Here is a 16822-nt window from a genome sequence, read left to right as displayed (position 1 = left end):
TTTCTGTAATGAGTGTAATGTAAGTTTGTGGGGGAAATTGCAAAAAAAACCGGTCAAGTGAGAGTCGGACTCGCGCACGAGGGGTTCCGTACCATTACGCAAAAAACGCCAAAAAAATCACGTTTGTTGTATGGGAGCCCCACTTAAATATTTACTTTATTCTGTTTTTAGTATTTGTTGTTATAGCGGCAACAGAAATACATCATCTGTGAAAATTTCAAGTGTCTAGTCTATCACGGTTAATGAAATACAGCCTGGTGACAGACAGACAGACATACAGACAGACGGACAGTGGAATCTTAGTAATAGGGTCCCGTTTTTACCCTTTGGGTACGGAACCCTAACAAGGTAGTTAAGGACTTGTAATTAATTTTATGTTAAAGTGCATAAGGGGCTACGAAATCGGGATAATTTAATATAATGGCAAATATGTACATTAGCAACACTTACTCTATGCAACGCCTACCAAGGTATCTGGCTTAATCTTGTCTACAATAGAAAGTGCTGCCAGTTTAGTAGATATTTGTCAGTCTCCAAGTTGTCAGTGTCTCTGCGAGCTATGTGACCGAACCTCAGTACTCGTTGAAGACAGATGGTGGATAGTCTAGATTCCTTTTCCAATTTGAGCTGCGCTAATATGGATACATTAGTGAGGCATGCCGTCCAGGGTATTCGGAGCATACCCAATGCACCTTACTGTATTATATTTGCAGATAAAATTAAATCAAAATGCCGGAGCTAGTCGAGCAGATGTACTGCTCTCAGCAGATTGTGATTCCCCCAAAATTCCCTTACATATTGAAGAGATTTTGTAAAGGTAAGACATTTTTAAACATTTAGTCCGTGCATCTTAAATCAGAGTTAATTTTACTAAACTTTTGATCGAGGCACATTAATATCCATGTCTAATTTTTGTAAATATCTTAAAGTAACTAATAGAAGAAGCAATCGCACTTTTCATAGTTTTCATGTAATAGAGTTTATATCCCCAAGACCCATTTTACCTTCAGCATACTGTGCGGTCGCGTACTGTCCTGTTTAAGAGGATTTTTTCCCGCGGACGCTTCGGCTATGGAATGAGCTCCCTGCCGAGGTTTTCCCGAGGGGCTACTGTATGGGGTTCTTCAAAAAAGGAGTGTAGGTACCTGGTTTTTAAAGGGTCGGCAACGCGCATGTAATATCTCTGGTGTTGCAGGCGTCGATGGGCTACGGTGACTGCTTACCATCAGGCGGGCCGTATGCTTGTTTGCCACCGACGTGGTATTAAAAAAAGGCATGACTCCTCTGAACTTACCTCGTCTTAAAAATCAAATGTAGTTGTCGGTCTCAAGAAAAACTGCCTCTTCTAATTCCTCATTTTTGGGCAAAGAAATGATTCTTCTTTTTCTTCTTTAGCGGCAATCAAGACTCAGCCATACGATCTTCTCCGCTGGTCATTCGAATATTTCAAGGCGCTGGCAGAAAATCGTCCACCACCAGTCAAGTTGAGGCTCGAATATCCCGTTTACAGTACCGAGGGCGGGCTCACTCGTGGATGTCTCAAGGTCATCGCTCATCAGGTACCGATCATCAGAATAATATAATTCTATAGACGTCTCCTAGAAAACTTACTCTAGACAATCAACCAGTCTTCCGAGGCCTTCATCCATCAGCTTTGTTCAATGACAAGTTGTTTGACATAGACTTATTACAAAACTTCGAACACAATTGATTCAAACAGTAAAAATCGAGGTCGTTGATATTGTTAAAGCCTGACCAGGAATATATGATCACGCACCATGTTGCGGAATTTCACTGGAACTAATTTTTACATACTATATGAACTGTCACCCTATACATGAGAATGAACAGCGCCCCCTTGACAATGATCATATATTACTGGTCAGGCTTTAGTTGCTATTTATTTAAGAGCTGCGATGCCTGCGATACATGGCACTTAAGAACCATTTAGTCCCAGAGTTTATCGGTTCTACGAGTAATAAACCTTTGTGACTAATAAATATCTCAAAATTACACACCATCCTATTAATTTTGTGTGCATCATGATTCATGACCTTGCCAAACAACAAGATAGGTAAGTGGTTATGTGACCCATTGTGAATGGCTGTTTTAGTTTTGAAACCCATTGCCTGATAGACCGCGAGCCAGCAAATTTCGTCAGTCATCGCCTCCCGGGCGAAAACTCGTATAGCGGTTAACGGCTATGTATGATGAACCCTCGTAAACGTCAGCTGCCGCTCCGTTGGTGGGTTGAAAAATGGCAGCCACCGAAACGCGTAACACGGTCTTTCCACCGTGATACAACCGGCTGACAATTTGTTTTATTAACAATAGCATCTAATTCTAAACTATCATCTGACAAAGTATCAAACGGGAGGCGATGACGCCGATGACTGAAAATAATTTTCTTTTTTACATGTTCATGTGATCAGCTGACGGTCTTTACACAGCGATATAATCGGCTGACGATTTTGTTTATTCACAATAGCATCTAAACTATCGGATCATCTGACAAAGTATCAAGCGGGAGGCGATGACAATTTTTTTTTATAGACTATTTGCTGCCATTCCTCAACCCACCAACGGAGCGGCAGCTTACGTTCACGAGGGTTCATCATACATAGCCGTTAACCACTATACGAGTTTTCGCCTGGGAGGTGATTGGTCATGGAAATCTGTTCCTGGCCTGCGGTCTATGAGATCCTCCTTCAGATAAAACGAACGACGAAGCGTACCCACAAATTTTAAAAATATGTTTTTCTTTTTCAGTTGCTAAACATCGGAAAGAACCTCCCACTCTACCTCATCAGAAAAGCCTGGCGAGGCTTCTGCCTGGACCCCAACGAGTTGAGAAGGATCTTCTGCCTCTGTGAGGTTTACACGAGGCAGGATTACGTTCCCTTGTTGCAATTTATTGCCGTGGCTGGCGGGCTGCTGACTAAGGTCATTATCAATATTGGCAGGAATCTGCATCTGTACCTCATCAGGAATGCCTGGCTTCTGTCGGGTTAAGTTTACATTAGAAGAATTTAAATCAGCTCGTAACAAAGATAATTAAGAAGACACAGAGTGCTCACTCCATACATCAGTTTTGTTACCATAAGGACTATTATTTTCGTAGCCTTCATTTACTTGAGTAGCAGAACTATCAGTACTGCTACTCGACACTAGATGTCCCATGTGTCGCGACTGACGAAAGTGTATTGCTCAACAATTTATAACTAATATTACAAGCAGAAGGAGTTGAAAATAGAGTTCCGGTTAATCCGGTTATAATACTAGCTGAAAATCGTTGATCGTTCCGTTTGCCGCGAAATCTATTATCGAGTAGTAGTACTGATAGTTCGGCAACTTGACACTAGATGCCGACTACGAAAATAATAGTCGTTTTGCAGTGAGCACTCTATGTCTTCTTAATTCTATTTGATAAATACCTAATGAAAACCAGAGATGAAGGCAACGCAACCTCTTTCTGTTTGGGTTTATAATCTTCTCAATGAGTAAAGTATGAGTATTGACTGTTGAAATAAGAGTACAGTCGGCGATAATTCTAGTACATATTATTGTAATAGTCAAAAAACTTATATTTTTCGTTCTAGAACCTGACTTACACCATGATCCTCCTCTGCGAAGTCCTGACCAAGGAACCAGACGGTGGTTCAGCTGCCATACCTGCTGATGACTTCCTGGTTATGTACCTGTTCCTGGCCAGGATGGATGCTTCCAAGGATATCAGATACGTCAACGGGTATAGGGAAGGTAAGATCATCCTTGGTTCCCACATCTTCATGCTTTCCTGGTTACATTTCTGGCCATGTACCTGTTCCTAGTCCAAGTTGGCGCTTCCAAGGATCAGTGGAACGTCAACGGGTATAGGGAAGGTAAGATCATCCTTGTTTCCCACATCTTCATGCTTTCCTGGTTACATTACTGGCCATGTACCTGTTCCTGGTCCAAGTTGGCGCTTCCAAGGATTAGTGGAACGTCAACGGGTATAGAGAAGGTAGGATCATCATTGTTTCCCACATCTTCATGCTTTCCTGGTTACATTTTTGACCTGTTCCTGGCCCAAGTTGGCGCTTCCAAGGATGAGTGGAACGTCAACGGGTATAGGGAAGGTAAGATCATCCTTGTTTCCTACATCTTCATGTTTTCCTGGTTGCATTTATGGCAATGTACAGTCGAAGGCAAACATATCGATCCAGACAAATGGCTCGTAAATATGTGAACAAGGTGTAAGAGCGTACACATATTTTTGAAACTGGGAATGTATATATATGTATGCCCTTGACTGTACAATAATCCGCAGAGATAACTGACCGGTGTGTGTGAAAGTGAATGGCTGTACTCCCTTTTTGGCGAAAATTGTATTGCCGAATTTCACTTGGCAACCAACTTTTCGCCAAAGTTTCATTTGACAAACCAGTCGTTACCAAATAATTATTTCGCAACCATTTCATTTCCCAACCCCATAGTTGGGAAATGAAAATGACGTACTAGGTTGGGTTAGGTTGGCACCGGCGTAATGGGCACCTTTGCGTCTGGAAGGGCACAGGCCGTGTTGTTTGACTAAGTTGTGGCTTTGTTTAGTTTTAATTTAATGTATAGTTAATTTTATTGTATTTTTTTTATGTATCTATTGTTTGTATTTAGTTTAGTGTTTAATGTAATTATGTAAAGTAATTGTTTATTAATTCTATAGAAAATTGAGAATAATGATGACATTGCCACACTTTGTTTATTGTAAAATGCATGCAGAGTTAGCTTGGTCAGACTTTAAGACACCAAAAACCCAGTCCAAAAACCCCGAAGTATGACAATTAGTTGCAACATTTGTCGCTAGATGTCTCTGCGTGTATTTTAGATGGCACTAACGTTTGTTTCCCGCAGTTTGGTTAAGTCTGATGCCAGTCTTTGACTCGTTGAATTTTTTTCAATATATATATATATATATATATATATATATATATATATTTATTTATTTTACCAATTTTTGAATTCGTTCTCGTAAATACCAGTGAGAACGATACTTATACTATCAAATATCTATAAAGTGTATGAGCCCCACTTGCACTTTGCACCATCCCACTAACTCGGGGTTAACCCGTTAAACCGTTAACCCAGTGTCACATTGTACTGGTACCATGTTAACTCAAGGTTTAACCGGTTAACCCCGGGTTAGTGGGATGGTGCAAGTGGCACTAAGCCTACTTATTGCAAACTATTGTTCTAAGCTGATTTATACAGGGTGGCTAAAAGATAAGTGCATTTCCGTTGCCAGGCAGGTTTTGGGTAACTGAGCAACTTTTACTATGGGACCAAACATGAAATCGCGAAAAAAAAAATTCCCTCCCATAGAAAATGGACCAGCCAAAATGTATGAAACAGCCAAATTTTTTTCGCGATGTAGTGGTTGGTCCCATAGTAAAAGTTGCTCAGTATAATCGCAAAACCTCCCTGGCAACGGGAATGCACTTATTTTTTAGCCACCGTGTATTTTTGCTACTACCATAAGTACGAACAATTTCAATCTAGACCTTTTAGATTTCTTTATTTCTGAATTCTGCTTACGGAAATGATTACCGCTATCATTATTGCGATTTCAAGCGCATTTTAGGGAACAAGCGTGTTTCAAATCTGTTTGTGTAAATAGTAGATTGTTAACCAAGGGATGAAAGGCACTCATCTCTGCGGAGGTATTTTGGCGCCCGAACGCAGTGAGAGCGCCAATAGTCCGAGGCAGAAATGATGCCTTTCACCCGAGTTAAACACTCTACTTTTCATTTCGAATACGAGGAAAGTAAAATTCATGTGTTTTTAAAAACATGACTAAGTACACATTTTTATAGTATTTCTTGAGGGTACTTTCAATTAACAATTCAGGCAAAAGTATCGTTATTTATGGAATGGGGAGTCAAATATCAGAATGGAAATTGTATAACAAATCCATTTAAACTGAAATTTCAATTGCTTATCGTAAAAATTAAAAAAAAAGTCATACTTCGAACGTAAAATGCTCTAGTGCAGACACGTATCATTTTCTGCACACCTTTTAGAACAACAATGATCCTCTTTTAGAGCAAGAGGAATGAAAAAGTTTTTTTTAAACACGTACCCAATTTTTTTAGGTGAGACTCCTAGACTAGAAGAGGAGGAGATAGAAGAAGAAGAGACACTTAGTGAAGCCACTGTTGATGTGAGTGTACTTTCATTTGCATCCAACGTTAACCATTTTCAAATAATTTCATTCAAAATGTTTAGATCACTACGGCTTCACTCACTAGTATTTTTAATCGCTTTTGACGACACGTTTCGGACTCGTCGGGAGTCCTTCCTCAGGCTCGAATGTCCGCGGCGGCTGACTGACGACATTTTGCCGACCGCTCAGTACTGTTTTTAAGCAACTTACACACATGTCGCGTGTACAGACGTGCCGTTCACACATAGAAACGCAAGTGATTTTTGATGTATAGCATGTCCGCCCTGAGACCTAATCCTACTTTCGTAACCTTTTACCCATATCCCCAGCCTTCCCTTGACGACTTTTGGCAAGGGGCCGGTCACCTCCGCCGTTTAAGCCTAATCGATGACTCGGTGACCAACAATCCGAGACTTAGCCAGAGATCGGCCCTGCCACCTATAGGACGGGTCGCCAGGTCGCTGTCTGCTGAGAGGGCGGCGCAGATAGAGAGGGAGAATTATATGAGGGAGAGAAAAGGTTAATTTGTTAATTTTGTGTACGAACAGTTGATATCATTTTAAAAAATATGTCTACTGGTATTCTACAGTTTAAATCTAATCGTGCTGAAACGAGGGGCCTAACTAGGAACCAGGTCGATTACGAACAGTTCCATGTCGCATATGGCACTTGCAGCAAAGAACCCGCGTACCGTCGGTCCGACTTATTATGAGCGATTACCTGCAGAAAATAAGTGTGTAAATGTCAAATCGAAAAGAAACTCATCGCCGCCATATTTTTTTTTTTTTTTGTCCGATGTTGAAATAATAGGACCTCCGTATATGGGTGAATTGCAAAAAATAAGCAGTTTAATTACTCTTACGTTAATTGATTCCATTGTGCATGTGCACATTATAAATCTCTCCTGCACCAACATTTATGTCTCTGTTTGACCCAATGGTTGACTGATAGAGATGCCTTTTGACATTAAGTCCACCATTTGTACATTTGTCTTTATTTGTGCAATAAACTTTAAATAAATAAAAATTGCCATACACATATATTATGCATATAACTTAAATAGATACGGCTTAAGACGAAAGTGGAGGATCCGTGCGAAATCGCCTTTTCATACAAACGTAGTCCTCATTTTCCTCTCTGCATATTAACATAATTGAAAATGTTAATAACTTAATTATATACAATTTTTTTTGCAATTCACTCAAATACAATTTTTCCTCCTCCCACCCTATCCCGTCTTATTTTTAACTTTATTTATTTCAGATAGAGCTATACTGGATGAAGATGTTGAAGTTAGTTTGTTTTCACGCTCCTATACAGTCCTTTCTATAGGTATACAATTTTGAAAAAATAACTTTTGTTAAAATAATAGTAAGAAAAAAGAAGTATGCCTGAGTAAAAAATTACGATATTTAATTTTTTATCGTAATTGGTTTGTTTGGTTTGAAACATGTTTCTATAGAAATAAATATAACATTACCTTTCCAGGCAAAGATGAAGCAACTTAGTTCGTCCAAAGTGCAAGAGAAAGCGGAAGACGGTAAGAAATGTTCCAGAGATTTTATATATAAATATTCGCCTTTTGTTCTTATAGGATGTCTTATTGTCTTTGTTCCTTATCCATTATTTGACGAGCTGAATAAAAAAAAACTATTAGAAGTATTAGAACAAATTAAATTATTTTCAGAGAATAGCCAGGGGGTGCCATAAGCCCAATAAAAAGTGCATATACTTAAAAAAATCGACCTATGCCGCCGTGGCCCGGTGGCCGAATGGCACAGGCACCTGCCGCGATAGCAGAGGACGCTGGTTCGCTTCCAGCCTCGGGCACTAGAGGCCTTCGTCACTATTTCTTAGTATATGACATTCATTTCAGTTTAAAAAATATTTACAAATTTAATAACAAAAAACCTTTATAATCTATACTGACGGAAGGGATAAGTTAGCCATTACAATTAAATAAGTAATACTTTATTTAAATCAGATAAAGTGAAAGAAGAATATGCCGAAGAAAAAGAGGAATTCAAACCGATCAGAGTTTGGAATGAGGACGACAATGAAATCCCTTTTGAATTTTACGGTTGTACTTTCATCTCTTGCTCAATATTCATTCATTTGTTATTTTAAGTAATTACTACATAAGAAATTACACTGAAGCTTTTATTGTAGAAATGGTATTTAAAATATGTAAATACATAATCTAGTTTATTTGTTTTGGCGTTTGAAAAAAAAAGTATCAAGTAAGTATCAATATTTAGTTGATTAAGGTAAATTCACTGAAAAGTATGCCTGAGGTTTTTCTCATGAAATTTTCAGGATGTACTTTTTTGCGATGAGGTACTAGGTAGTTTGTTTCTCAAGCAAACCAAAACTTAGCTTCTATTTAAATATCTGCCTACCTCCGTCGTAAAGTAGCTAAACAGTAAGAAATATTCAAGACGTGTTAAAATTCTTAAAACAATTAAGAAACATAAATAAAACTATAAATAAATCCAGGTGAACCTAAAATCGAAGAAGTTAATTTAGAAGAACAAGAGAAGGAACCAGGCGGTGAGGAGGAGACGAAACAAGAGGCTGAGCATGAGGAAGATATACAAGATATGATAGATGAAGTTAATATAGATACTTATAATTACGTAGTGTAGATAAGCAAAGACGTATTATTTGTATAAGATGACAAAACTAATCTTAAACTAATCTAATTGTCTAAAACAAATTCGATATTTGACAATTCAGTGAGTAAACATATTTGTACTGTGACATCATTTTAACGTTCGAATTTGTCAAATATTCCCGTGGGGAAAACAGTTGCCAATTCTTTTCTCCTATTCCTGTTAGATAATCTCACCTCCCTCAAATTGGGCAAGTTGGTGGGGATTTTGTAGACGCTACGCCACTGCTACCTACCTTTCCTGTATTCCACATACATGTGTTTATACATGTCCTAATTTTTCTTCTTGCCCCATGTTTCATTTGCCGAATTTTCATTTAACGGAACGCGATTTTTTAAAAACCGTTAAATTTTCCAAACTTTTGCAGAAGCCATTGTGATTGGGATCGGGATTGTTTAAAGTTAGGTTAAATTGGTGACTCTTCAAAAATTTCAACGGTTTTTAGAAAAAACGCGTTCAGTCAAATAAAAAATCAGTTTTAAATGGATTTAAAGTTTTCGAAGATGAGATAGGTAACCCTTTCCTGTTCCTTACCTTTTTTTCCCTGACCCAGCTGTTCGAGGCGCGTGCGCAAAGACTGGCAGACCTGGAACAGACCTTCGAAGATATAGCTCAGATCGTGGATAAGTTCAAATTGGCCAATTATGATCTTGGTTAGTCTTTTGTTAAATTTATTAAACGTTACCAATCGAAAAGGGGTTGTTTGACATAATTATTGAAAGTCATAATGTAATGATTGTCAGATTATCATTAGTTATAATTCTCAAACTGTTAACTTTTCAGGATTTTCGTAAGGTTATCCTATAGATAGCTTAGGTTAGGTTTGTTCTATGGAAATCCTGAAAAGTTACGCGCTTCTGAGAAAAACCAAATTATGACTAGCAAAAATGCGGACAAACAATATATCATGATTAAAACTTTTTGGGAAACAAAACGAATGGGTCTCCATTCGAAAAGTTTTAACGATAATAAAATTAGTCATGCGTCAAAAATTACTAAAGATAAAAAAGCTAAATATTGTTGTTAGTATAAAGAGATTTAGCTTTAGCTAATAGTTGTTTGACTGATTTTACCGTGCATAATATGGCGATTGCTTGTTGTCAGGAATGGTGGCCGGTCGTCAGATGTCCATCACCAGCGGAGAGTTCATTGTGCAGCACATCGAGAAAGAGATCATGGACTACATTGATGAGCAGATTGCTGTTCTTCCTGACCCTGATTTGAAGAAGAAGAAGGTATGAAACAAAAACATTTCTTAGGTTTCTTTCCCGATTCTTTGAAGCGATACAGCATCCATGTTTATGGCGTGATTACTCGGGAGGCTGATACTTTAGAGAATGTCTCCTATCATCAGACAGGGCAAAAAGATGTACTGCCTGATTGTGATCTAAAAAAGTGATGAGGTAAATACGAAAGAACATTGTTGAGCATTATTATCAACGAAACAGTATCAGTATTCATGACGTCATCTTTCGGGAGGCTGCCAACTTACCTTTGAGACTGTCGCAAAGAAATCAGAAAATAATCATAATTGTGTTTGGTTACTACAACAGTTATGCTTTCATGGAATATGGAACAATTTTGACGGGCTATAGCTTGTAAGTGGGGGTAATAAATTTCAAACATGCTGTTTAACAGAAATATGGCCGGTCAAACAACATGTCAAATTGTATATGGGAACAAACATTACATACAAAAATACATTACATTACATTTGTAAAAAAAATTTTTTTCGACTGACAGAAATGGCTTGACCGACTATATAAGTATCGATAAATAGGGAATATTACGCGAAACTCTACGTAGGTGGCGCCATTACCACAGTCTGAGGGTCTATCGCGAAACAAGAAAATCGAAATTTCGTCATCTAACATCTCTTGCATATTCGAGCGATATATAAAGAGTCAAATAGCGAAATTTCGGATTCGCGTTTCCCGGTAGGTCCTCTGTAAACAAACCGCTTTGATGCATCAATGTCATATTTGATTATCTATGAAAACTTGTCAATAACCTGTTAATGTTACTCTATGGTTTACTAAAAAAACTGCTCTCTGGTGGCAAAACACTGCAGTAATATCCCCTACACTGTGCAAAAAACATAACCTTTATTGATACAGGCTAAACCGGAAGAAGTGGAGATGGTCAGAAACCTCCTCTACAACTTCTTGGATGAGAACATGGACATCATCGTGCCAGAAATCGAGGAGGTTGAGGAGGAGGAGCTGCCTATTCCCGAGGTGAGATATTTTGGTTGGTTAATCATGTACCTCATCATCATGTGTGGTATTTTCTATAAAAAGGGACCTTACTGTCGATGGCGCTTACGCCATTGTAAACGATGCTCCGAAATAAATACAATGCCGCGCGACGCTGTGCGGCGTAAGCGCCATCGACAATAAGGTCCCTTTTCATAGAAAATGCCCCATGTAATCATGTATCTATTCGTTGTATTTATTTACTTGCGTTTTGCCGCGATAGCGTATTTTGTTGTTGTTGTGTGTATATATACCACCGCACAACAACAACAAAATATATTCTGGAATGATCTCCCACTTAACATCAGACAGGCTCCATCCAAGCTTTCGTTTAATTTAAACGCATGTTACGCAAGCATTTTTTCGACAAACTCATTGGTTAGTTAAATTGTCCATAGTAGGCATAGTATTCTTTACACTGGGTAAAATAAAGTGATATATATATGTTTATTTCATTATAGTATGTATGTAAGTGTATTTGTTGTCTGTATATGTTCGTACTTGTGTTGTGATCGTCACGAATAAATGTCTTTTATCTTTTATCTTTATCTTATTTTCGTTAGTATGTATTATTTAAAGCTATATTTTTTGTTTTACCTATTCTGCTTTTTTTTGTTTAATGCCTGCACCTACTATTGTTTCTGTTTAGCCTGATAGTTGGCTGGTAGAGAATGCCTTTGGGCATTAAGTCCGCCATTTGTACTTTATTTGTTATACAAAATATATTTATTTATTTTAAACTTTATTGCACAATACATGAAGGTACAAATGGCAGGCTTAATGCCTTAAAGCATCTATAGATATCTCCGCCATTTGTACCTTCATGTATTGTGCAATAAAGATTAAATAAATAAATATTTATAAATATTTATTCAATCTTTATTACACAATACGAGTACATGAAGGTACAAATGGCGGGCTTGATGCCTTAAAGCATCTATAGATATCTAAGTATCCAAGAAGTAAGTATCTGTAGATAAGTATCTTCGGGTTCCTGACAATATTAGAGGCATCATGCTGAGATGAGTCCAGTTCGTAGCACTTTCTTCTTCCTATTTTTTCTTATAATTGTCTTGTTTGTTTTTACGAATAAACATTTATAGTCGCACTAGAGACTCAGATATTGTGTACATGATGTATATTTTAAATGTATCTATTACCATGTGTTGATGAATAAACTATTATCTATCTATCTATCTATCTAGACTTATATTGACCGGGATATAGACCCAAAAGAAGAAATTCAAAAGGAGAAAAAAGAAAATAAAGAATTCAAAAGGTAATCGCGGTCTATATCCCTGTCAATATAAGTCTAGTGAAACTAACCGTGAATCATTCAAAACTCTTATTTATAGTGTATTAAATCTTTGATTTTAGATCGTGGTGGTATACGCGGTACCAGGCATCGGTCCGCCTGTGTCCGAAGAAATGATATGCGATATTGAAGAGTACATAGCTGACGTCAGCAAGAACCAAGCTGATTTGGTCATGCCGAGGAACTTTAGGCATTTCCTGAGTCCGCCTTTGGAGAGGTAAGTCATGGTTTGACCCAAAAAGACACCAACAACACAACACAACAAACACACAATACAACACACAACAACAACACAACACAAGAGAGACACAACAATACAAGACAACAAGACAAGAGAGTTTGGTTTGTTATCATACGTGTAAAAGAATGTTAGGGGTTAACATGTTAACAGTCTCCATACTTACCTTACTTGGCTGGCGCGATGACCCAAATTGAATCTTGGCCTTCAACACAAGAGCACGCCACTTTGCTCAGTCCAGAGCGGTATCACGCCAGCTTTCGCGGACGCCGAGCTTACTGAGATCTGCCTCCACTTTATCCAAAATGTTTTCCATACAAAATGTTTTAATTTCCTCGTAAGTCCAAGCAAATTACTTCAATCCATAGACATACATATTACTTCGTAAAAACCGGTCTTACGAGCACTACGAATGGGGCCGATACATTGGATTCAAAATCGCATTTAGTTACACCAGCGCGCTCAGTCGTGTGGCGAATAGCGCAGTGGAAAGGCGTCGGTGTTCGGTCGGAATTATATGCATACGCTTATCCTTTGTTTACACCAATGATGACGCCTTTACGCTGGTGTAACTATAAATATACTATAAATAACTATAAGTAACTATAAATAACTATAAAACTATATCCTTATATACTAAATGAACTAGGAAACTTGACGGAGCCGAAACCAGTAGATGAAATTGAAATTGTTGGCGCAATAAAGCGGCTCAAACTGGAAAAAAGCCCAGGACCCGATAGGATAACTAATGAATCAATAAAAATCGCTTGTACACTTCTTGCAACACCTTTAAAAATACTTTTCAATAAAATACTATACAATAGTATAACGCCTAAGCAGTGGTCAGAATCAAATATTATACTACTGTACAAAAAAGGCGATCCCAAGGATATAAGTAACTATCGACCAATCAGTCTGCTGCCTTCGCTATATAAGTTATTCTCATCAATAATAGAGAAAAGAATAAGTCCTACAATAGAATCCTATCAACCAATAGAGCAAGCTGGATTCCGCAAAGGTTACTCTACAACTGACCACATCCATTCCGTAGAGTTACTTATAGAGAAGTACCAAGAGTTCCGAAGACCGCTCTATATAGCCTTTATAGATTACCAAAAAGCCTTTGACACCATACTTCATGCATCAATATGGGAAGCCCTAACGGTTCAAAATGTAGAGAACAAATACATCAAGATCCTGAAATACCTCTATGACAATAACACTAGCAAAGTGAAACTAGAGTCTACAGGCCCACCTATACCGATTAAAAGAGGAGTGAGACAAGGGGACCCTGTCTCACCCAAAATATTCATAGCCGTGCTGGAAATGGTTATAAGCAAATTAAACTGGAAAAAAGCTGGCTTGAACATCAACGGAAAACGCATCAGCCACCTGAGGTTTGCTGACGACCTAGTCTTGCTATCAGAAAACAGTGAAAATCTGGAGTATATGATAGACACTCTACAAAAATCAAGTAGGCAAGTGGGCCTAGAAATGAATTTCAGTAAAACAAAAATTATGACAAACTCATCAAAGAAGCCAATAATCATCGAAGACATACCACTAGAATATGTCGAGTCATATATTTACTTAGGCAAACTAATCTCTTTCGAAAAAGAAAACAACGAGATGGAAATTGACAGAAGAGTAAAAGGAACATGGAGAAAGTATTGGAGCCTAAAGGAAATTTTCAAAAGCCAGATACCAATAAAGATTAAGAGGAAAGTCATGGATTCCTGCCTATTGCCATCACTCACCTATGCCTGCCAGACGTGGAAATTCACGAATCAAATAAAAAATAAAATAACCTCCTGCCAACGAGGTATGGAGAGAAGCATGTTGAAAATCAGAAAGATTCAAAAAATACGGCACTCTAACATAAGACAAGCATCTGGAGTAATAGACGCCCTAACCTACTCAAAAAGAATGAAATGGCGGTGGGCAGGCCACGTAGCCCGCATGAGCGACGGTCGCTGGACAACGGCGCTAACTAAATGGCCAGGACCGCTAGGTAAAAGAAAACGAGGAAAACCAAGAGCCAGATGGGAAGACGACATCACACATACGGCTGGCAAACAATGGACGACACAAGCCAAAGATAGAGACCGCTGGTCATCTCTGGAGGAGGCCTTTACCCTCAGCTGAGAGGGGTTCTCGCTTGACATTGCTATTTATACTTTAATATTATATTACTATTGACTATTGACATTTAAACTATCAAGCTGCATTTTGTTGACTCTATTATTCTATTAATTATAAGGCATGAAAATATTCAATTTAATTAAATGTATTAAACTTAATTAATAATTAATTAATGCCTACTAAGGAATTTATCAAAATTTGCATGACAGAATAGGGAGATATAGAAATGTACTGTAACTTTTTACGAAGCACCTTTGACTATAAATTTAATTCTATGAGTGTACTTTTTCTTATATCTGCGAGAAATAAAAGGCTTTTTTATTATTTTTATTAACTATAAATGCGATTTTGACCCCAATGTATCGGCCCCATTTGTAGTGCTCGTAAGGCCGGTCTTTACGAAGTAATATATATGTCTATGCTTCAATCACACGTCCGTGCTCCACATATGGACACATATACGCACTCGGATTAGTACAATGTCGTCAATATCTTTCTGAATGATGCTGTCTAAGAAATCTCTCTGAATGGTGCTGTGTAAGACTATAATTCAAAAGAAAGGCCGATCCAAGGATGTCAGTTACTCTTTACTAGGTTTGTAGTTCTTAGGCGTGGTTGTCGTGTACGCAGTCGAATGCTGATAGTAGAATAGAATAGAATAGAACGAGATTTTATTCGTAAGCACAAACAAACAAGACATTACATTAGTGATCCTGCGGCGCTCCTCTACAAGGCGGAGTCGGCATTCGTTGGTGGTTTTAGACGGTAGTCCTACCACTGGTTAGTCCGTCATCGCTCCTGGTTCCCCCGGGCCAGAGGGGCTACCGCGGAAAACGAACTTCGCAAATTGCGGGGATCTTTCTCTTTTATAATAATAAATAATAATAATAACATTGTGATAATAGATCGATCGCAGCGCCGGGCCGTGCTCGTCGATATCACCATCCCCCATGATGAGAATCTCGGGAAAGCCGAGAAGGACAAGTCCAGTAAGTACCTAGACTTGGCTCACGAGATAACCGCCATGTGGGATGTTGATTCGACGATCATTGTCCCGATAGTATATTATTATAGCCCTGGTGGCATGCGAAAACGCATTTCCCCAACGTTAAAAAAAGAGGCGGCGTGGTTGCCGTATCTAAGTGACCCATATGTGGGGCACGGACTTGTGGAGATAGTTCGTCGTGGCTCATATATAGGGCACTGACTTGTGGAGATAGTTCGTCGTGACTCATATGTGGGGCACGGACTTGTGGAGGACTAGCTTTAAGAACTATTTTTAAGAATATATGTGCCACACTCTGTCAGGGTCCATGTGAAACTTTATCATCTGTAACAACATATGTACCATGGTTTGCAATAAACATTTATGATTTATGAGATAGTTCGTCGTGACTCATATGTGGGGCACGGAGACTTGTGGAAATAGTTCGTCGGGACGAGATAGGGCATTGGACTGTGATGTTCTTGAGCCAAGTTCTGTCAAGAAGCGCAAAATCTTCTGTCTTAAAATGGCACTTTTGCATTTCAGATTTGAAGAATACCAATACGAAGATCACAAGAAAGAGGAACTCGCCTGTTCTGGTGTATTTACCAATTAAATGAAATGTGCCATTTTCAACCAAAAGGGTACTTACTGTCGCTTGTCAGTAAGGCGCTATTTCCATATAGCTTCAATTAGAAATCAACCTTATCTACAAGGGACAATGTGGTACCTTTTGGTTGAAAACGTCTCAAATAATTATCAATATTGTATTTTAGTCACTGTTAGTTTATATAAATGTTGATGCACTGTATTATTTATAGTTCATTAAATTCTTTACTTAATACATAGTTCGTTTCATTGTTCTGTGAGGAAAGATAATTCATTAGTATGGTGCGACGGAAGATATGGCTGTAGCGCGGATTTTTACCTTTTATCTCATCATCATCTTCCTGGTAATGTCCCGGCATTTTTGGGGTCCGCTTGGCAACTAATCCCAAAAATTGGCGTAGGCACTA

At 38.4% G+C, this 16822-nt stretch overlaps 1 protein-coding gene across 2 annotated transcripts; it reads left to right on the top strand.

The window, feature by feature from the left end:
* Nucleotides 1–713: 713 nt before the first annotated feature.
* Nucleotides 714–16434, top strand: LOC134753519 (uncharacterized). Of its 2 annotated transcripts, XM_063689416.1 has the most exons (13): nucleotides 714–817; nucleotides 1396–1559; nucleotides 2770–2943; nucleotides 3600–3759; nucleotides 6129–6196; nucleotides 7688–7739; nucleotides 8184–8279; nucleotides 8696–8811; nucleotides 9425–9524; nucleotides 9976–10106; nucleotides 10989–11108; nucleotides 12504–12658; nucleotides 16353–16434. In XM_063689416.1, exons 1-13 carry the CDS (start codon nucleotides 730–732, stop codon nucleotides 16420–16422), a joined length of 1494 nt encoding a protein of 497 aa, XP_063545486.1. In that variant the 5' UTR covers nucleotides 714–729; the 3' UTR covers nucleotides 16423–16434. The 2 variants fall into 2 exon arrangements, with proteins under 2 accessions (XP_063545486.1, XP_063545487.1); XM_063689417.1 differs by lacking the exons at nucleotides 8184–8279; nucleotides 8696–8811; nucleotides 9425–9524.
* Nucleotides 16435–16822: the final 388 nt, after the last annotated feature.

The sequence above is a fragment of the Cydia strobilella genome, chromosome 27, assembly GCF_947568885.1.
Source record: "Cydia strobilella chromosome 27, ilCydStro3.1, whole genome shotgun sequence".
Taxonomy (NCBI): Eukaryota; Metazoa; Arthropoda; class Insecta; order Lepidoptera; family Tortricidae; genus Cydia; species Cydia strobilella.
The sequence above is the reverse complement of the archived record's forward strand: the minus strand, read 5'-3'. Positions and strand labels throughout refer to the sequence as shown.

Excerpts from the sequence above, each read along its gene's own strand:
- LOC134753519 (XM_063689416.1), top strand. The coding sequence starts at position 730 with ATGCCGGAGCTAGTCGAGCAGATGTACTGCTCTCAGCAGATTGTGATT. Across the intron at positions 818-1,395 it reads ATTGAAGAGATTTTGTAAAG|CGGCAATCAAGACTCAGCCA; the intron begins GTAAGACATTTT and ends TTTCTTCTTTAG. Across the intron at positions 2,944-3,599 it reads CTGGCGGGCTGCTGACTAAG|AACCTGACTTACACCATGAT; the intron begins GTCATTATCAAT and ends TTTTCGTTCTAG.